General features: G+C 51.0%; 7 protein-coding genes across 7 annotated transcripts; 4 read left to right on the forward strand and 3 right to left on the reverse strand.

Annotated features, from left to right (window-relative positions):
* Positions 1–413: 413 nt before the first annotated feature.
* On the forward strand, positions 414–1,118 carry N7509_009197 (uncharacterized protein; the record flags this gene model as incomplete). Its single annotated transcript, XM_056633834.1, has 1 exon — positions 414–1,118. One exon carries the CDS (start codon positions 414–416, stop codon positions 1,116–1,118), a length of 705 nt encoding a protein of 234 aa, XP_056484454.1.
* A 289-nt stretch (positions 1,119–1,407) lies between these two features.
* N7509_009198 (peroxidase/cytochrome P450 family protein) lies at positions 1,408–5,021 on the reverse strand (the record flags this gene model as incomplete). Its single annotated transcript, XM_056633835.1, has 5 exons — positions 1,408–1,451; positions 1,513–4,065; positions 4,120–4,361; positions 4,423–4,520; positions 4,623–5,021. 5 exons carry the CDS (start codon positions 5,019–5,021, stop codon positions 1,408–1,410), a joined length of 3,336 nt encoding a protein of 1,111 aa, XP_056484455.1.
* A 3,154-nt stretch (positions 5,022–8,175) lies between these two features.
* N7509_009199 (T6SS phospholipase effector Tle1-like catalytic domain-containing protein) lies at positions 8,176–10,286 on the forward strand (the record flags this gene model as incomplete). Its single annotated transcript, XM_056633836.1, has 2 exons — positions 8,176–8,304; positions 8,382–10,286. 2 exons carry the CDS (start codon positions 8,176–8,178, stop codon positions 10,284–10,286), a joined length of 2,034 nt encoding a protein of 677 aa, XP_056484456.1.
* A 2,074-nt stretch (positions 10,287–12,360) lies between these two features.
* Positions 12,361–13,356, forward strand: N7509_009200 (uncharacterized protein; the record flags this gene model as incomplete). The annotated part of the gene is made up of 1 exon (XM_056633837.1): positions 12,361–13,356. One exon carries the CDS (start codon positions 12,361–12,363, stop codon positions 13,354–13,356), a length of 996 nt encoding a protein of 331 aa, XP_056484457.1.
* Positions 13,357–14,836: 1,480 nt separating this feature from the next.
* On the reverse strand, positions 14,837–15,873 carry N7509_009201 (uncharacterized protein; the record flags this gene model as incomplete). The annotated part of the gene is made up of 2 exons (XM_056633838.1): positions 14,837–15,175; positions 15,247–15,873. The coding sequence occupies 2 exons, from the start codon at positions 15,871–15,873 to the stop codon at positions 14,837–14,839; spliced, it is 966 nt and encodes a 321-aa protein (XP_056484458.1).
* A 985-nt stretch (positions 15,874–16,858) lies between these two features.
* On the forward strand, positions 16,859–18,675 carry N7509_009202 (flavin monoamine oxidase family protein; the record flags this gene model as incomplete). The annotated part of the gene is made up of 4 exons (XM_056633839.1): positions 16,859–16,984; positions 17,100–17,137; positions 17,219–17,607; positions 17,699–18,675. The coding sequence occupies 4 exons, from the start codon at positions 16,859–16,861 to the stop codon at positions 18,673–18,675; spliced, it is 1,530 nt and encodes a 509-aa protein (XP_056484459.1).
* Positions 18,676–19,291: 616 nt separating this feature from the next.
* Positions 19,292–21,176, reverse strand: N7509_009203 (homeobox domain-containing protein; the record flags this gene model as incomplete). Its single annotated transcript, XM_056633840.1, has 3 exons — positions 19,292–20,734; positions 20,808–20,919; positions 21,001–21,176. 3 exons carry the CDS (start codon positions 21,174–21,176, stop codon positions 19,292–19,294), a joined length of 1,731 nt encoding a protein of 576 aa, XP_056484460.1.
* Between the last annotated feature and the right edge of the window lie 34 nt (positions 21,177–21,210).

Raw genomic sequence — 21,210 nt, forward strand, 5'->3', positions numbered from 1 at the left:
CTTATCTTGGTCCTACCCCGAAAAAATCGAGGCCGGAATCAATTCCATCGTGTATCTTGACCAGAAGGTCTTTTACAATGTACAAGACACACTGGCTAAATCATAATTACGTCAATTATAAGTTGAAATCAGGGACCCAGGCCCAATTTCACCTTATATACTCGTTGATATCAGTGGCTTCAATACCTCTCTCCTCTCGAGTTGAATTCAAGAAACTGTCCAGATCTCAAATAAGTGTCATTGGCAACCCGCTGGTCATAGATTCAACGGATTATCCAATGTCTTTCGAAGACGTCCTTCCATCTACAACGCCAAAATATAATTATCAGGGAAATCGACAATGCTTGAACATTATAGAAAGAGAGTCGATTCAATATGCCAAACAGAAAGGCTTATCAAACCCTTATATCATCATGGATATTGACGAAGATTCCTTCCTTAAATGTTTTGTTGAATTGGACGAAAAGCTTCTTAAATCTTCATGGAGATCTTATGACTATATCTCTCAGTCTGTGCTTATTGAGATGGAGTCAAATGAGCACGCAGCTGCAATTGGCGCATTTAGTGCTATCTTCAGTACTTGGGCACGACCAGTCACGGATGCCCCTCTGGCCTACACAGCTTCGATGAATTTCTGCGGGGAGTCAAAAGAGAAGAAACCGGATTTGTCATGGACACCTCTTCATTCTCCTGGCGGCCGGTTGACAGATTGGCCAATCTTGGCTGGGGAAGTAGCCTGGTGTGAGCCGCGTCAGAAGTTGGTCCAAGATATGAAGTTTTGGCTACAGGAATGCCACGGCCAAGTTAAAGTCGCCTTATCTATCACTATTAATGCTTGTGGTCGAATAAGTATTGAAAAATGGAGTGTCAATCCTGGCGACAAATATACTTCTCCATTTGTAACGCAGAAAATCGAAATTGTACCGGAGCCCGCGCCGGGCTTCTCAAGGGTTGCTGGGAAACTTGCCATCAAGTTTGAAGAGGTTTTTACACGGAAAAATAAAGGAAACGAGACTGACTTTATTCTAACGGGGAATGACATGGAAGAGATAGCGGGGCAGATATGGACAGTTCAGTTTTCGGAGGTGCCTCAGGAAGAGGTTGGAGAATTTACCTGAGGGCTACTAGTAGTTTCATTGCCACATAAAGCAAAAACAGTAACTCGAAAGAAAAGGAAAATAGCCTTGTCAGGAATTAACTTCAAATTTGAACTATACACTAAAGCTACAGAGCCTTCGATAACTAAAAGCACAATTTCTGGATATCCTGGAGAACGAAGTAGTCCCCGAAAACAAAGCCAAAACGTAAACCATGGCCACCCACAAGGGGTGCCGCACATTAACCCTCGTCCAGACCTCATAAGATCGGTCGTGAAAGGTGTATATTTTAGGTGACTCTGGGAGTCGCTTATTGCTTGAAAGTGTATTCGCCGTCCCAGTGAAGCTTGAGAGCTATAGTAAAAAGTTTCAATCAGTACAATGTGATGGTAGTTGGAGAACAGGTGGAACTTACCCATAGGGAAGGGGAAGTACGAAGTACCGTCCTGGCGGAGGTAGACATAGTAACCACCCTCTTGGGGGATCTTCTTAAGCTGGCCCTGGGCACCAGGAGCACGGCGCAGGTTCTGCAGGCGACCGACGACACGGAGCATAGAGACAAGAGCGATCTTGGTGATCTCCTGGCCGAAACCGGTGTTGGCTCCCGCGCCCTGGGTGAGGTAGGAGTCAAGCGGGCGCTCGAGGTTGACCTCCTTGGGCTCGGGGAAGATGCTAGGATCGTGGTTGGCCTGAACGTAAGAAGCGAAGACCTCCTGGCCAGCCTTGATCTCAATTGTCTTGCCATCCTCCTCGACAGAGATGTCGCGCTCAGCCTGGCGGTAAGCGCCGAAGGTGCCGTTGATACGCATGGCCTCCAGGCAGTAACGGAAGAGCTTCTCATCATTCTCCTTAGACTCCTCCTTGGACAGGCGGTTGATCTCAGAGAGATGCTTCTTACCCTCCTCGCCAGTGTAGTACTCAATGACCTGAGTGAAGGCCTGGCCCTGGTGGGGGACCAATCCAACAATAGTAGGGATGATCTGGGACCAGGTGATCTCCTTGGCGTTCAGACCAGCCTCCTCCAGACGGCGGAGGGCACTGGTTCCGTACTCACGAAGAGCATTGTCATGGGGACGGAAGCTGTTCATTAGGCCGGACAGAAGTCCGCTGTTGGTGTCAGCCTTGACAGTGGCCTCAACAACCTGGCCGAGCTGCTGAGCAACAGCAGTGGCAGCACGGTTCAGGGAGTACGACTTGGTAGCATCAACGTCAAAGAAGAGAGCGGAGAAGACAGTAGTCAAGACCATGTACATCTCGTGCTCGGTGAACAGTCCGTTGGGGTTCTCCTCAGTCTTCAGGGGAAGACCGAAAAGGGTCGAGGCAAAGTGAATATGGGCCAGGTTGCCGACATCACGAGTAATATCAATTTGGTTGATGTTGGCCAGCTTGGCACCCTTCTGAGAGATGAGACGGGTGGTGACATCCTCGTAGAACTTCTTCACCAGACCAGGGAACTCCTCGGTGCTGAATGCCTTGCCCATAGCCAGCTGCTGCTCAGGATTGAAGTCACCCTTGCCAAAGAGCCCCTCCATAGAGCTGCTCCAAGAGGAGGTGAAATCCTTGGGGTTGTTGATGACCAGCTTCGCGTTCTGGTGGGAAGACAGATTGGCACGGTTAGGCAGGAAGGAGGGCGCCTCATAAGAGTAGTCCTGCTCACGACCCAGGTTCTTCATGATGTTACGGTTCTCGCTGGGAATGGTCATGGGGTAGTGGGCATAGATGGAGTCAGGCTTGTAGTAGTTGGGGAAAGCACGAGTGGCCAGCTTGTAGAAGACGCAACCCTGGTTGATGTTCAGGTCGTAACGGCACTCGTTGTAACCCCAGTTGGTCAAGTTACGGGGGTTGTAGTCAACGGTGTAGTGACGATCACCGCGAACCAGAGCGACGGCATCCGACAGCACTGCGCGGGAGATGGTGTAAGTCGGGGCAATACCAACACCTGGGACCATGGGCTCCTTCGCCTCCTCAGAGACGATACCGGGGTACAGCTCAACGTTGTCCGGGTGATCATACAGGTGACGAAGGGAGTTGGCGATCTCGGGGTCAGAGTTGATTTCCTCAAAGGTATCGTAGGTCTTCAGGCCGAAGTGCTTACGGAACTCATTGAGGGAACCGACCTGCCATCTGCGGGCAGCCTCCATACCAAGAATCTCGATGGAACGGAGCGCCTTGGGAACGTTGCGAGGACCGAAAGAGCTAGCAACATCTTCAGTCGCGTGACTCAGAATTGCAACCAGCTCCTCGTCCTTGAAGGTACCGTCCTCCTGACGCTGCAGCTTAGCGAAGGTACGCTTGGAGGGATCGGCGTCAAGCGTGCCTTCAACCTTCTTCATGCCCATAAGAAGCTCCTGCATAGAGACCTCCTCAGCAGGCTTACCCATGAGATCATAGTAGATCTGCTCAACCCACTTCTCATCTCCCTGGCTGATGGCCGAGTGCCAGCGGTAGGCCAGGTTAAATTCGACTGAGCAGGAGTTGCCGAGACCGGAAGGAGTGGCACCGGCCTTCTCCATCTGGGCGCGAGGGTCCAGGCACCAAGTCGAGTTGGTACGGTTCAAGTTGACAATGGTGCGAAGGTAATCGTACAGGGTGATGTTGATGTACAGTCCGCAAGTGATCAGACGGCCAGTCTGGAACAGGTCCTCGTCACGCTTAGCCCATGCCTGCTTCTGCTGCTCTTCGGACAGCCTAGTAGTATCAGGCTTGGGGAAGCGGTTGTTCTCATTAACTTCAGCTAATTGCTCGACGACATTGTTGTGGAAACGGTTCAGCATAACAAGCAGCACACCGCAAGCGGCGGGGAGAGCTTGCAGACGGCCTTCGGAAAAGCAATCAGGCTTGAGTTTTCCGTCCTGGTGGGAACGGATCAGGTCCTGCTGCTCCTTGACATCACCGTAAAGAATGGAAAGATCTAGGTAGGCAGATGTCTTGTTAAGGTGAGGCTCGCGGTAGTCGGTTTGGAAAATATCTATAGTTTACATTAGTATTCACTTCCAGGCAATTGTGGCGGAATGATGATTACCGTGGATGATAAGAGAAGCCCAATCGAAGAAAACACTGGACACCTTGTTGGGGTGAGGGGTAAACTCCTGACGAGCGAAGAGGCTGTCGAAGATCAGGCCAGGGTCGGGCAAACCGCTAGGCTGGATGGTGAGAGGAGGAATGGTCCGGCAGTAGGGAGTATTAGCCGCACCCAACTTAGGTTGGGTAGGGTTGTTGTTAGAACCGTCTGCGGTACGGTATTTATAATCATCGCCCATCATGCTGTTTAGTCATGTCAGTAATCTAAAAACATCATTTAACATGCTTAAATCATGGAACTCACGAGAGAGGAGGGTGTGGCAACGAGTTCCACAGCTCATCAAGGAATTGGTTTGTGAGCTCAGTGCGGTTCTTGGAGTGGCCAGGCATGTCGGCGACGAGCTACAATTCATCACCGTGTCAGTTACTCGTTCGCGAATATTTATTTGTACATGCAATTGGCTTCAATCGGAGCCAATTGCATGGTCCAATTTTATTCCATACCTGAATAATACGCTCCATGATGTAGGTCTTGTCGTCAATGAGCTCGCCGGAGGCCTTTTGTTTGATCAGGTCTTTCACGGTGTTCAGGTCGCGGAATCCAAGAGACTTGATGTCATTGAACAGTCCTGAGGACTGGTCATGCTTCAGGTAGGTGCCATCGCCGGTCTGGTTGGGCAGAGGCTCGCGCGAAGCGTGAATAGCCTGCGCGTACTTGTCGAAAATAGCTTCGACCTCCTCGCGCTTCACAGGGTGGCTCTCCTCTTGGGAAGAAGTTTTCCGGGGTGCGGCGGATTTGGAGAAGCGCTTACTGCTGTTCTCCTTGGCGCTCTTTGGCTCGGCGTCGCCATTGCCATCCTTGTTCCGCTTGAACTGCGTCGAGATTCTCCGCAGCATCGACATGGTGACGGGAGTCTGAAATGCTTGATACAGACGAAGTCACTCTGTGAAAGTGGAATTGGGTCAAAGGAAGAAAAGAAAACAAGGTATTAAGATGGCTACGTCGGGCCAGATCAGGGGAGAAAAGAAAAATCGCGACCGCAGCTGCGTGCACACTGGATTTAAAAACGAGCTGTGCGGGAGGACCCAGGTGAGGACCAGCTGCAAGACTGTGGAGCATCCGCGGTGGCGGATTTGTTATCACCAATAGTTGATTGACTGTGAGGCCCAGATCTCATTGAAAATGGTTAGCCCAGCACGACACTAGCCTCGATCTGCCCCGGGCCAGTGGCTCAGAACTGACAGTCAGCTGCCAATCAACTCGACAGCCCCGCGTGGGACAAACCAGATGAAGCTGATTCGAGCGCAGATCCCACCAAAAAGCATGAGCTTCCCATGATGACGAACCACTGAACCAAGTAATTGATCACCATGCAGGCCTGTGTACAGTACCAGAGTGGGGAGCTTTGTTGCTTGGGAAAGGGGGTGGGCCAGCAATTGGACGCGGCACGTCACTCGGGGCAGCAGCGCTGAAACTGTTCACGGGGCGGACAATTGGCTTCTCGAACGTGATCGTCACACGATTGCCGGGATAATCCTGTCCAGAGGTGACATTCGTGCACATTACCAGGTACAAGAACGCCCGCGTTTTGACGTCAGGTCTCTGGGTGTACCCCTTGCTATGCCCGGGCGTTTTGATGGACATGCATGGGGAGCTATGAATGTGATTGAAGTCAAATGGGCAATAGCGGTGTGTACGGAGTACAGAGGGACGACTCGAATCTCGGAAGTCACTATGATCCACACAAGAGATGCTGAGATCCAGCCATCGAGCCCGAGGGAACGATATGGAGCGTGGCAGCACGATGTGGGGGGAAATGAGGGGCGATTGGGTCTTGCGCTTGACCTTTTGATGGGAAAGCAGTGGCTGGCTGTGACGATCGCCGGAGCAACCGGTTGTGCACTCCGTCTGTGTGCATACGAGTATCCAGAGTCCTTGGTAGCATCGAGGTTTATTCGGGAGGGGGCTGTCATACCCTACCCACTGGCACCCTTGATGATAGCCCATTGTTGTAATCCCATGTTCTTGGGAGGAAGGGTTGGGTCCGGCTCGATACGGATGTACACGGACGCAAGGGAAAGGGAAAAAGAGAACCAAAAATCAAATTAAAAAGACAGCAGGTCTCTTTTGGTTCAGCTGCAGCTTCAGCTGCAGATTCCATCTCATTCAACCTCAGATCGGCAAGGCCCACCCGTTCGCCCACTCGCTAGGAGTTCCTAGTGTACGCTAAGGCCGTGGACGGGCCACCTGCATTAGCTCTGCTGTCATTGGCTAGCTGAGCTGCCCAGTCGTCAGGAAGTAATTAATCACAATTTGATCTATCATGCCTTCCCCCACCCTTCTCAGGGTCCTTTTGGACGCATGGATTTCTCGCTCCTCGTGGTGAATGGGGCTGTCATGATATATGCAAGGAGGGTAACAATCAGGACAGTCCCATAAAAGCTCCGTCATCACTTTGCAGAGCCTCTTTCCAAAGTTCTTTTTGACAGGAAAAATAAGCCACTGCCAACCTGTCAACCACGGAACGCCCGTGGCATTTCTGGGGACGCGGCCACTCCCGCTACTGCCGTCATCAAGCCAAAAATATGTACAGTATGGATGAGTAGGGACTATAATGTAGTGTGAGCAGAGTGCACAAAGTGCTCAGAGCGCTCAGTCTCTCGTATACTACAGTATTGCCGAAATTCAAGGGCAAATGGTGGCGAGCAACTATTGTTGACCTGCAGATGAGCCTTGACTGTCCTGTCCATCGTTCCCATGTGATCAAGGATCGTGCATTTTTTCTTTCCTCAGCCCCTAGAAAGATCGATCCGACGATGAGATGGAAACACCCCCCCCCCCTCCCCCCCCCCCAGAGCTGAACTGGGTTCCACCAGGAGGGGAAATCTCTGCACCCCAACCTCGCATTTTCTTTTCCGCTTGGTTCTTGGAAAGTTTCGGACCGCGTCAGACCCAAAACTGTGGCGACAAATCTTCAGCCGAGCAGACAGGTGGATCCTGTCACCGTGAAGATACGTGAATCCCGGTCCGAGTTAGGGAAATCAGTCCTCGTAGTTCGTCTTAGTGGTTTTAGCGCTCGACACTAGCCAGTAGCCTCGATCCACTGCCGAACTGGATGGCATGCCCTTGCCCACAGCCCGTGCTGTCGGAGGTGACGTGGGGAATGATCAGCAGTAATGTCCCGAGTCCATGAACCGCTTGGCTGGGCATGTGTTATCTCATAGGTTCAGCTGTGCCATCAGACCCCAATGAGTCTCCAGTATTGCGTCGTCGATGCAAAAAAGAAGAGAGAAAAACCTGGACGGGCTGATATTTAGATTTTTTTCTTTTTTCTCTTTTTCTTTTTCTTTTCGGTCTTTGGTCTTTAGGGGTGGAACAGCAAAGGCAATAATCCCCGCCCCCCACTGGACGTGAACCTGAACGAAGGTTTTTGGCGAGTCAAGGTCTGGCTGGATCGAAACGCCAAAGCAACGAGGATGATCCGAAACCTTACGATTGGCCGGGATGCGCCCCCGTTGGAATGCGAAGGTTCAGATAGGGCTCAGGTTGTGTAACCTGCAAATCAAGAGAGTGGAAGGGAGAGGGAAGAGGGAGGGAGAGGGAAGCACGGGAGTACGACGAGTACATACGGTGGGAGTAGGGAGTAGCTACCTCTTCAGTAACTTCACGTGCTTCGTACAAACTCCGTACGAGTACATATGTACTGTACATACTGTACAAACAACCTTGGAACCACCACCACAACCAACAACAGATCGCGAATGGCGGGCAGATCCTTGCCCCCACCACCATCTCCCCCGAGCTTGACGTATCTTGCAGCGATCGTCTCGGTGCGGTCACCCTTTTAGGGCCTTCCAATCATGCTAGTCCAGGTCCATTTCCTAAGGCCCCTCCCCCTCCCTGATTCGTGGCCCCGGCTGCATCGCGTCGTGCCGTGCAGCGCAAGCATCCGACTTGTTTTTTTCAGTTCGCTCCGTATATACTTGATCCCGTTCCCCCTTGAGGCCTCAGGAGACTGTTTCCCCCCTCTCCCCCATTGTGCCTCTGCAGAATATTATGGCGCAGCCGAGTCCACATCACATCGCCCCCTCGCCGAACCCGAAGCAGTTCGTGCTCTGCTTCGATGGCACTGGCAACAAGTTCGCCGGTGACGATTCCGATAGCAATGTCTTGAAAATCTTTCGCGTACGTTATACGAGCTCAGCTTGAGTACCTGCGAATGTTTGTTTGGATCTTGGTAGCTAACAGGGATCCTTAATTAGATGCTGGACCGCAGCCAAAGTCATCAATACCATTACTATCAGCCAGGTATCGGTACCTACGTGACGACCAAGTCGCTCAGCAGCCATGGTCGAGTTCAGCGCCTCAAGTCCTGGTATCAAAAGGCTAAGGACTCTGCCATTGGCTCTTCCTTCGATGAGCACGTTATGGGTGGTTACAAGTTCTTAATGCGATACTACTCTCCTGGCGACGAGATCTACTTTATCGGCTTCAGTCGCGGCTCTTACATCGCGCGATTCCTCGCCGAGATGCTGGACTACATTGGTCTTCTCGAAGCCGGAAACGAAGAGCTGATCCGCTTCGCCTGGAAGACATTTGCCAAGTGGCAGCAGCGCTCAGGCGACACCGAGGAAGAACAAGCGGAAAAGAAGCGGCTCTTCGAGTACATGAAGGCCTTCCGTGAAACCTTCAGTCGTCCAATCTCAAGGATCCGTTTCATGGGTCTTTTCGATACTGTCAATAGTGTACCACGCTTCGAGAATGCTTGGATGCAGCGCAGCAAGTTCCCTTACACCGCGCGTAGTTCCGCTCGCGTCATTCGACACGCTGTCGGTATTGATGAGCGTCGCGCAAAGTTCCGCCAAGATTTGATTTCAGGTGCACGTCCAAAGGAAAATCGACACAAACACCGTCGCCATCATTTCGGTCCTCACCGACTTGAGCAGCACCTCCTCCATCGCCACGAAGATACCGACCACCACTTACATCTCCGACACCAAGACCACCAAAATGGCAAGGCCAATGCCAATGCCAATGCCAATGCCAACACAAATGCCAACACAAATGCCGACCAAGTCCCCTCGATCCGCCTGGATGATGGCACAAACGGTGCCCCAACCGAAGTGAATGCCCCGGAAACTCCAGTCGATGCTCCAGCTTTCCAAAACCCCGGGTGGGGACCCGGTCCTGGCGAAACCTACTACCACCCCGCGCATTCATCTCACGCTGGAAGCGAGGCCAATCATGGCGAGAGGCACAATCGCTATCGTGCCCCCTCTCCCCGACGCAACAGCCTTCTCGTTCCCAAGCCGAACCAATCGACCGACGACGTGACATCTGTTCGTAGCGGACAATCGGGACTCTCCATCGCAGTTCCCAGCCACGACGGCGACTATGATAGCGATGAGGATGAACAGGATATCCATGAGGTCTGGTTCCCTGGCTGTCACGCCGATATTGGTGGAGGATGGAAGTTGGAAAATGGCGAGCGGTGGGCGCTGAGCCATGCGCCTTTGGTCTGGATGACGCAGGAAGCTCAGAAGGCCGGTCTGGAGCTGGACGAGCGCAAGATGAAGCACTTCCAGTGCTTGGAAGAATACGACGGCGACTATAGTCCCATCCGCGCCGAAATTGCCGCCCGTCGGCCCAGCCAACAACCCCGGGAGGACCCTGACGCTTTCCGTGAGACCCCCAACGAGAAGCAGCGCTCTGCTGCAAGCCGCGACTTCTGGAATGCCCTGCACACTTCCAGCACTGCGGGTCTTATCCACGACTGTCTGGAATTCAACCAAGGTCTTCCACCCATGTCGGTTCTCTCTTGGCGCATCATGGAATGGCTGCCATTCCGCCGTATGGATCTTCAGCCTGACGGATCCTGGAAGCCGATTTGCTGGCCGCTACCTCGTGGTGAGGTCCGTGATGTCCCGCTCGACGCGGAGATTCACGTTTCCGCAATTCGTCGCATGCAACATAACCCCCAGTACCGTCCTGGCAACGTGATTGTTGGTGGCGGTGGCCGCGGTGTGCGTTTTGCACCTGAGGAGCACGGCATGGGCGACTGGGTGATTCTCCGCAATGAGGGTGACAAGGTGCGCGAGACATACGTACGAAAGGACCAGGCGACCAAATGCAAGGAGAAGCTTGAGTCCGATCATGAGCACTCATAAGTGCATGAGCGGATTTTGCTTTTGATTTCCACTTGGTTTAATGGGTTAATTCCTAATCCCCACCTACACAATTTGTCAACCATTATATAATTCCCTTTCTATACCTCACCCTATTACATACTATACCTAGTAGTACCCGAGTCTTATGTATCGAGTGCAATGTACCATTTCAGGCCAAAAAAAAACCCCCCCCGAATTCCTCTTAGCTCACTTCTAAGGTTGTCATAATCTACTAGAATGCTGTAACCTGCGAGCCCTAAGGATCGCACCTGGAGTGAGCCCCTACAAACTACTCAAGCCAGGTGAACCCTGGCTCTGTCCTTGCCGGGTAAACCTCAGGCTGCTTGGGAAAATTGGAAATCAAGGCGATCCATGCATGGATAGAAAATTCTATGAGCTTCGCCAATCTTGGCAGGGTAATTTTGTACTACAATACTAGTAGTAAACTTACCTTCTACTATGGACTATCGTTAGGTGAACGGACTGTCAAGAGGTTAGGTTTACTAGCAACGTTCTATCTAATACGCTTCACGCCGTGATGGTATTTACCGTAGCCATTCATCCAAATCCACCCATTTTACCATTTTAAGCACCCGGATCTGAAATGATCTGGATCGATCTAGAGCCGCCTATGTAGAATGATGTAGCCCAGATCGAAATTGTAGACAATCCTTACTTGAGTTGGACGAATCAAGGTCTGATGGGCATGAAACGATGGTTCCACTTGTTCCACTGCAACGAAGATGAGATTGATCCGGCCCGAAATCTCGATGATAATGATGACAGAGGCGAAGGGGAATACATAGAGACAAAACGATGATTGTCTCATAAGTGGAAAAGTGAGGGTGGGCATGAAACGATGGTTCCACTTGTTCCACTGCAACGAAGATGAGATTGATCCGGCCCGAAATCTCGATGATAATGATGACAGAGGCGAAGGGGAATACATAGAGACAAAACGATGATTGTCTCATAAGTGGAAAAGTGAGGGATATCTGAGTTTTGCTATTCTTAGTAGTGCCTACACTGGTGGACGAACCCCAGTGATAATGGTCTGGATGCGGCCTGTGGGGTTATTTGTTTGGACTTGGTTTCCAAGTGTCCAGAAACCTTACATCGACGGCCCTTTGATCTTGATGCCAGTGGCCAAAAGGAAATCTGTTCAGCGTAGGAGTATGTGTACATGTACATTTGACTACCATGGTAGGTACTTCGGTAGATGTCAAACTGGGTATCTATTCCGGTACCACCTGGGCATACCTGTAGGTACCTATCTATATAGCCCATATTGTAGGTGTAGGTAAGATTGAAGAGATTTTATTCCCTCACAACCGATGTAGATCATTTAGGTGTGTTTCGTTTCATGGTGCCTAGTGCCCACTCCTCGTTCTGTCCTCCTCTGATGCTACAGAGAAGTACTTGTAATTTTGTGGCCCAAAGCGCCGAGAAAACCCCGGCTCGGGCAGGGAACCGAGGTCTGGCAGCTGGCAGCTGGCAGATGCAGGCCCGATGTCAAGCATCGAGGTTTAGATAGACTGTGGGCATGCGTACCTTTCATTGGATGAGAGACTACTATCTCCGCCAGGTCGGGAGCCGATCCATGGATGCAGAGGTTCGCAATATGGGACCCATGGAGAGTGAGGCCCGGTTCAAAGGGTAATTTCATCTTCAATCTCATTATCACAAGAGGTGAGCACAATAGATTGAAAGAATGTAGGCAAAAACAAAAGCAAAAGCAAAAGCAAAAGCAAAGCAAAGCGAAACGGGCAGAAATGAAAAAGGAGTATAGCACAGCCCTGGCAGGGTCCACGGGCCTGGGCCGCGTCTTATTTTCGCCGCATCTTTTTCTTCCGCCCTCACTTCTTCTTCTTTCTCCAACAACCAAAACTTTGTTCACCTCTGTCGAAGCCTGGCAGGCCCACGGTTTTCGATTTCGATTTTCGATTTTTCACCTCCCCTTGATCATAATGCGCCCGACGTAGGCGTAACCTTTTGCTATCGCCTCTCCTTCCTCCCTCCGTCTCGAGCCACAACCCCCTCCCCCTTTCCTCGCCGATCATCTAGATTCACAGCCATGGGAGAGTCGCAGTCGCAGTCACTGCCGCAGCGACCTGAGAACAGGCGCTCCTCGACCTCGCTCTCACACTCCACTGAAGCCTCCTCCGCGGCCGCGTCCAACTCCGGAGCTGTTCCGGAACGGGTGGGAAAGGAGGACGTCATGATCACTTTGTCGCTCTCTCCCGAACCACCGGCACCCCCTCGGGCCCGATCTCCTTTGACCCGATCACATTCACGCTCCCGGTCACTGGTGGGCATCCCCGGCATGCCATCGATGACGCGCGCCTACTCGTCCCCAGGACTGGACTCCCGAGGCCGATATATCTTCGTCAACGGCCGCGGTTTGCCCACGCATCCTCCCGCCGACGGCGTCAAACGACCCATGCCCTTGCAGATGCGCGCGGACGATCATATCGAGACCCGTCTGGGCTCGCTCAACATCTCCGAGACTATTTCGGAGAATGCAGAACTCCACACTACCCCAAGATCGCCATCCTCCCATACCAACGGCTCCCCCGTCTTGATGCCGCAGACATTCCCCCGCATCGGCCGTATGCGCTCAACATCGCCCCTCCATTTCCAAAATTCCGTGAGCAGTCCGCCACCGATTCATACCTCACCTCTCCTTGGCGGCAAATACAACGAGTCCTACCCCATCCACTCTTCCTCGTCCACCTCCTCCGTGCCCTCGACTCCCACCAGTCTCCGCTCCCGGAGTCCCAGTATCTCGTCACTGGAAACAATTCCCGATATCCCTGATGCAGAAGCAGAGGCTCTCGAGGATGAGGATCGCATTGCAGAGCTCAAGGCCGCCGCTGACGCGGCCGATGCGGCAAGCAACGCCAACCGCCGGCGCGGTACATCCGATACCTCAAGTCCATCCAGTTCTTTTGGCATGGTCCGGGGTGGTTCCAGCGCATATGCCCCACGCAGTGATAAGCGGAAGCGATGGAGTGTCTGTGGGGCTGAGCGTCGCCAGGATCTTGATTTAGAGACCATCTGGGAAGACTGAAGTCGGACAACGTCAGCTGCATCAGCTTATTGATGCCTTTCTTCATCCTATCCTGCACCGACATAATGCTTCCGTCATATGTCACCATTCGAAATTCCAGGCTCCTCGTCTCAGGAGTTTTCGTCTTTTCCCGCGGAGTTGACCTCCTATTGAGTTTGATTCTGGGCTTTTTTCACATCACGAATTGGCTCTTATGCCACAGTCTGCAATATCGACCCAACCCCCCATCAGATACACCGAGTATCTGACCAGTACATACCCACTAGCATCATCATCATCGTCATCTTCATCATCGTCATCTTCATCATCGTCATCTTCATCATCTTCATCATCTTCATCACACCCAGGAGTTTACTTCCGGTGGCGCATTATTCTTTTTTTCTCGTTTTACCAGGTAGTACATGGGAAGAATAACGGGGCAAATGGCTCGGTGTTTTCCATATTATTATGCTGGTCATAATCCTTGCGTTTCTGGAGGTCCTGCTGCTTTCTCCATCCATGCTTTCTCTGCCTCTTTATTTTGCTTGATACCATCCAGTGTATTCCACTCACTGGTCTTTCCTTTTCTATCACCAGGGACATCCCGAGTTTATGCTTGAATCGAAATGAGTGTGCCAATTTTAGGCAACTCAACATAGGCCACCGTGCAATTTCTTTTCTAGAAAAGATTAGTATCCCATACTATAGGCTGTAGACTGTCACACGGATCAGAATCTTCCATGGATGTACTACTGCACCTTCTGTCATCATGCAATCCACTATTGGATATACCTAGCCCACGATATCCATTGTTCACTGCCTATGATCGTCGGATAACCTTGGAATGGCCTGCGATCACCAGAGCGAATTAGCCGCGTCTAAGTGCTTAATTTCTTTCTTCTAATTATACAACGATAGTTTTGGGATACCTAGGTATCTATCTAGGAATCCCCTAATCAAAGTAAGTTCTGGCTCAGTATATAGTAAGTTGGTCTAACGTTTCTTTCAAGTTTTGAACATAATTTTGATGAACAAAATGTCTCTCTTAATAACCTATAGATTATCTGTATACCCTTCCAAGGTTCAGAATTTAATTTATCTAACTCTGAATTATTTGTTCCTTGATACTATTATCTCTACCTCTGTGGTGATAGCTAAGAGAGTGTCGGAATTTTGTTCAAGAACTTTATTTATTGTGATTAGAATGTTTTATTAGTACTTTGAAGATAAAGCTTTAGACTAAAAGATAGCAGCTTCAAAGTTGAGGGCAGCGACACCATTGCACTGCTGGGTAAATTGATTTATTCTGGTCAAACAGATAGTATATTGGTTTTTTGGCTCCTTGAAAGGCCATTTTAGGGAGAACACACAAACCCTGAACACCAGCAAAATCACTATATACCACATAACATGATATACCTTCCACCGAGTAATGGCACGGCATAGCAGTTTATCGGCTGACCTGGAGTCGCAGTTGCTGGGACCAGGATAAATGTTCACTTCACTTATTGAGCGCGGTAGTCGAGGCCACGGTATCTGGGTGATCCGGGCCTAATTGCTTATTGCAGAGCTTCACAGTCTTGGACATCAACCGCAAGGCTTCTTTGCTCTTGCCTAACGCATTCCAGGTATGTGCAAGGTTATTCATGCTGATCAGAGTGGATGGATGTTTGGGCCCTAACGTTTGTTTTCGGATCTCCAGAACCTCCTCCTCCAGGTCTCCGGCCTCTTTCCATCGCTCCTGAGAGGAATATACGGATGCCAGATTCGCCATAGTATTGAGCGTTGCAGGGTGTTGTGGGTGTTGTGGGCCCAGTCCCTCTTTCCGAATTTCCAAGACCTGCATCAAAAGCTCTTAGGGCTCCTTGTGTCGTCCTAGATTGAAATAGGTCGTCGCTAGGTTTGACATACTGGCCAAAGTTGGGAATGCTCCAGACCTAACACCTGCTTTGAAGTGTCCACCACTTTCCGATCTATCTTTTCCACTTCTGGCAATCGTCCCTGTTCACGGTAGGTCGATGCCAAATTACCCATGATGGTGAGCATGTTCGGATCGTCTGGACCAAGCGAACGCTCGCATATCTCCATAACTTGTATTTGCAGCTTCTCCGCCTCCTCCAACCGATCCTGATTCAAGTAGGTAGACGCCAGGTTCGACATGGCCGTAAAGGAGTTGGGATGATCTTCGCCGAGCACGCGCTTGCTTGTCTCAACTACCTGCACTTCGAGTGCTTCTGCTTCTTTCCAGAGCCCTTGAGTCGAGTGCGTCGCTGCTAACTGAGAAATGACCGTCAGGGTGTCTGGATGTTCCTGTCCTAACACCCGTTGGCGAGCATTCATGACTTCCATTTGCAGTTTCGCAGCTTCATCGAATCGGCCCTGTTCCACATATATGCATGCCAGGCTAGCCATCACGGTTAGGGTGTCTGGATGCTCTCGTTCAGGGCCTTTAGAGCACATGTTGAGTGCCTCGATATGTTGCTCTTCCATTTCCATCAACTGGCTGGGAGATGGGGGAGTTGACTCCGGATCAGCCATGGTGGTTAGGGACAAAAGTATTCTTCAATGTTTTTTCCTCTGTATCATCCAAAAAAAAACCCCGCTCGTTGAGAATGAAGTGATCAAGATGATCTGACCGAAGGCGTGTTCCTAATCAAGAATTAACCATCCTGTCCCGTCGATTTTGGGTCTAGAGCGAGTGGAGGACGAGGAGGATAAAAAACTACAAGATAGGGAAGGACTCATGGGACCTTGTGAATAATAAGAATTGACCGGGTTCAGGGGCGGCTTTCGGTCCCTACGATCCACTTCGCTGTAATCCGACATTTCCTCGAGTGTTCACAGCGGCAGAACAAAGGATCTGCACCCAAGAAGTGATATCACGATCGCTGTGGGCCTGAGATAACGGTTTGACCCTCTGCCAAGTGCTGTACTGCCCCTACGCCAATGGCACGATTTGGAGCAGTGCAGAATATAGAAGGTTGGAAGGAAGAAGGGGTTGGAAGACACGAAGAGAGAATGGGGAAGGGGATAGACCTCCAGAGTACACGGCGGCTCTAGCGGTGAAGGTGAAGATATAAAAGACTAACTGCAGCAATATGAAGGATTTTTCCTCACTGTTGGGACGGTTTCAGCACTCGCAGAGATACCACATAAAAGTGTTGACGACACATTTCAAAATCCATCAACATGGGTCCGTACCTCATTGTTATAAGAGGCGGAACAAAAGTAGTAATGCCATTTAATTCCATTCACCGATGATGAACGTTTTTTTCCATGGACGCCAGTTGTCAGACTGGAAGCCCAGCTCGACCTCACTCTGTGGACGTAGATCCACCGACAGCCAATCAGCCGCCCACAAGGATCCCCCGCCTTGAATCAACGACATCAACCACTTCGCTTGATCCCATTCGCTTGAATCGCTTCCGCGGGAAGAAAATCGATGATTCGAGCTATCATTGGTAAATATATTCGAGGATTTTCAAGCCAGAATATCGGCTCCATCTGCCGCTCTCCCCATACTATGGGACCGAAACCTCACATCGGTGTTGTGGGCTCGGGAATTTCGGGCTTGCGCTGTGCCGACATTCTCGTTCAGAATGGTGCCCGGGTGACTATTTTAGAAGCGAGAGATCGTATTGGTGGAAGGGTATGTTTGTATTCCCCTGGTGCTTGCCTTTGTTGTACATGATACCTGGCATGCTCGAGTAACTCTTGATGATTTGTTCTCTTATGGATACAGGCTAAGCAAATTTCCTTTTTAGGTACATCAAAACGATCTTGCCGGTCATTTGGTAGATCTGTATGTATACTACGCCACCTGTCTCGGTCTTCCTAGATTCCAGGCCCATGCATCGTAAGATCCGCGGCTAACAAGAAACAGGGGGCCTAATTGGATCCATGGCAAGGGAGAAAATCCAATCATGTCCATCGCTGAGGCAACTCAGACTGTGGCCCATGATCCAGAAGGGAGAAATATCTCAATATCCTGTGATGGTCAGCTAGTCAATGAAGAAAGGGCTACCAAGTCGGCAGAGTTTGTCTGGACAACTATCGAGCAGGCCTTCGAGTATAGCAATCAGCATGGAGATAGTATCCCCTCGGAGCAAAGCCTCTTCGACTTCATCCAGGAGAAATTGGAGAAAACTGATTTTTCTGATGAAGATAAAATACTTTGTTTGGATTCCTGCAAGCTCTGGGGTGCTTATGTTGGGGATCCGATCGAAAGACAGAGTCTCAGGTTTTTCCGATTGGAAGAATGCATCGATGGGAGTATGTTGCTCCTAGCACTTTTGGTCACACAGTCATGTGTTCCCATGATCATGGCCCTCGAGGATTTTCCACGCTGACATTCCCTCCCCAGACAACTACTTTGTAGCATCGACCTACCAGCGCATTTTGCAACATGTTGCCAAGACAGCACTAGCCCAAGCCAATATTCGCTTCAAGCAACCTGTCATGAAAGTCGAAACACCGCCCAAAAACGAGCAGGAACCGAATCAGAATCAGGTCACTGTAACCACAGCTTCAGGGGAAATTTACAAATTTGATCAATTGGTCATCACTTGTCCCCTCGGCTGGCTGAAACGCAATACGGAAGCTTTCGAACCACAGCTCCCACGCCGTTTCCTCCAGGCGGTTAACAACATCTCCTACGGCCGGTTGGAGAAAGTTTTCGTCAAATTCCCCGAAGCTTTCTGGCACAGCGAGTCAACGAAGACCACGCAGGCGAGTAAGGCCCAACCCACCAGCCCAGTCTTCGCTCAATTTCTTGAACCAACGTATACATCCCATCCGAAAGATATCCAATGGAATCAAGAATGTCTCTCCTTATCGAATCTCCCAAGTCCTTGCGCCCAGCCAACCCTCCTATTCTACACCTACGGACCTTGCGGCACAAACATAGTCAACCAAATAGCCGACCTTGACGAAACATCAATAGAATACAAACAGATCCTCACAAACATACTGGAACCCTTCTATTCAAAGCTTCCAGGCTATGACCCATCGTCTCCATCCTGCAAGCCAAGCTCCATCCTCGCTACACGCTGGCAATTGGATCCTTACGCGGGAAATGGCTCCTATTGTAATTTCCAGATTGGACTGACAGCCGGTGACGAAGATATCGAGGTTTTGCGCTCGGGTGATGGGCTTGGTGCTGAGCGTGGTATTTGGTTTGCCGGGGAGCATACTGCACCGTTTGTGGCGTTGGGTACGACAACTGGTGCTTATTGGAGTGGGGAACGAGCTGCTGCTCAGGTTTGCGAAAGGCTTGGGTTGGGGAGCGTTGGAGTTGAGAGTATGAGGAATGATTCTTTGCCTTCAGGTAGTGAGAAGTGAGTGCGCTACTTGGACTTCAGGCGACACTTGAGTGTAAATGGGGCAGTGGATTTGGGTTTGTTAAGTGTTATGACTGGCATTGAAGGTTGATTTAGTCGAAGTGGTATCCAGTCCACTTGCAGCCGATGAACTATTCTTTCTGCCAAATGAGCCTTCTTTACTTGATTACTCTTAAGTTCTTTTATTGCTCGAAGTTCAAATGATCGTTAGGGTTTCATTCCAGGATTAGTTGATCTATACCGGGAGGCATTCCCGTTGTCAAGTCCTTGGCAGCATTCTGCCCTTCATCGGTCCAGTGGACCTCTTAAAAGGAAACAATTGACAGGAGCCAAAAAAAAAGTCCAAATATCAGGCCAGGATACAAAGGGGACCAGAGATCTGCGAGGGCCGGCGGCACTTCAAAACAAGGGATCATGTAGTTCACGTGACAGACAGATGTGGCGAGGAACCGCTTCCAGGCTCACATCACAAATCATGACAGACAAGAAAAATGGAAGAGGACCAAATACAGAAAGGCTGAACAAAAGAGAACAAAAGAGAACAAAAAGGTGTGTATGAATGACAACGGCCAAAGACACTTTTCTGTACTGGTGCCTTGTTCCCCCTCTCTCAAGGGTTACCTCCATGCCCCTTGGCTGAGGGAGAGGAGACCCTGAACGCAGTCCAGGTCGTCCTCTTGGCTGGCTCCAGAGCCACCTGTCATAAAGGCCGAAACATCTGCACTCAATTCCCCTGGAGCTTTGTCTTGGGTCCCTGACGCGAATGGCCTGTTGCGTTTGCCGTTGGATGATATCCCGAGTCCCCGATTGCGGTTGGCTTCCCGCAAGGCAGGTCGTGGTGCATGAGAAGTTGTGCGGCGACGAACTGGTGTTGCTCGTGTACCCGGGACCCAGTTTTCTTTATCAGAGTCGCCGGCATCTAGTTCCAAGTCATGTTTGGACGAAAGCGACTTAGAAAGTTTGGAAGCTTGGTTTAAGGACCGGTTCCTTTCGGTCTCAAGTCTGCCCATAGAGGAGACAGTGCGTGAAAGCTTTCGCCTCTTCTCCCCCATTGCTTGTGAGATAGGTGTGCGGCTTGCATCTGCATGGACTGAGACAAAACTTTGTCTGCCTGATACAGTTCGGGGTAGTGTGCGGTTGGAACGGGATTGGAAGAGACCGGGAGAGGCGTGGGCATTTGGGGCGGTTTGAGAGCTGGCAGGTGTGGACAATGCACTTCGTGCATCTGTATCGAAAAATGATTCCCAGTTACGAGGATCTCGAGATCGGCCAAAGTTTCGATCCTTCTCGGTCGTACCCGCCCGCGGGGTGGCCGGGAAGATTGCACTGCTGCTGCGGCGAAGGCCAGAGAGTTTTGTGCGGCGGACAGAGAACATCGCTGCCCGGTTCTTGGACGGTGATGGCTCATTCTCTCCACGGATGACGGCCTTTCCATCTGACGACATAGCGATACGCAACGCGTTCCGACCCTTTGGCGGAGACGGTGTCATCTCATCCTCTTTCCGGACCATAGCCTCCCCATCAAACGACATCGACAGCCGCAGTGAAGGGGGTGGTTTGACTGGCGTCGTGTTCACCTCCGTCACTGGCTGGTTGGAATTCTTTTCCCCTCGAATATCTTCCGTCGGCCGTTTCCGTTTTGGCGCCTGCAACAAGGACTCCTCTTGGTTGTTTTGCTCACTCATGCTTTCTCCGGAATCCGGCCAGTGAAATTCCTCTTGTGTGGTTGGCGGGGTATCCTCCGTCGCTTCTGTCGCCACACTCGTCTGTGTGCTTTGCGGCGGCAGTTCAGGCTCTTCCTTGTCACCAGTCACCGGCTCTGGTGTATCGGACAACTGCAACAAATCGCCACCCCACGATTTCGGTCGCGTTTCCTCGGGTCGGTCCTGACCCTCTGTTTGTTCCGCCCCACTCGAGAACCCCAGCTCCCCGGACGCGTTATCATCGCTAGGTAAAAGTCCAGACGAATCGGACATGCTTGATCGCGGCGCAAGCAGCTCGTGTGGTTGTAGGGGCTTCGATTTCCGACGGTCGTTCTGGCGGCGGTTCTGGAACCAGATCTGCAAGAATCAGTCATGCGGGTCACACGGTTAAAGAGAGAATTTTAGACCGTGAGGTCTTGGCATCACGTACCTGGACCTCTTTCTCGCCGAGCGAGACGCGATTCACGATCTCAGTTCGGGCCAACTTGTCCGGCTTGGGATTCCTTTGATATTCTGCCTCCAGAATTGCATGGTCCTCAGGGCTGTACCGATGTGCCAATATTGGTTAATAACGACGCGTATCGGAGCTATCCGAGCTACTAGAGCTCACGGAGCCAACATACCTCGTTCGACGCCGTTTTTGACGAGCCAGGAGCTTGTTATCGACGCGAGGTGGCAGATTCTGAGTCAAGGTTTTCTGTGAGTGCACCAGGAATGCATAGTTGAGGGGATTGGAGTCGACGGCCGGCAGAGACGGTGAGGAGGAGGCGGCGACGGCCGAGCACTCCAAGTCGGACATAATAAACTCTTGACTAGAAGAGCATGGGTGGTAG

The sequence above is a fragment of the Penicillium cosmopolitanum genome, assembly GCF_028827165.1.
Source record: "Penicillium cosmopolitanum strain IBT 29677 chromosome Unknown utg000009l:1.0-9042332.0:1.0-9050551.0, whole genome shotgun sequence".
Taxonomy (NCBI): Eukaryota; Fungi; Ascomycota; class Eurotiomycetes; order Eurotiales; family Aspergillaceae; genus Penicillium; species Penicillium cosmopolitanum.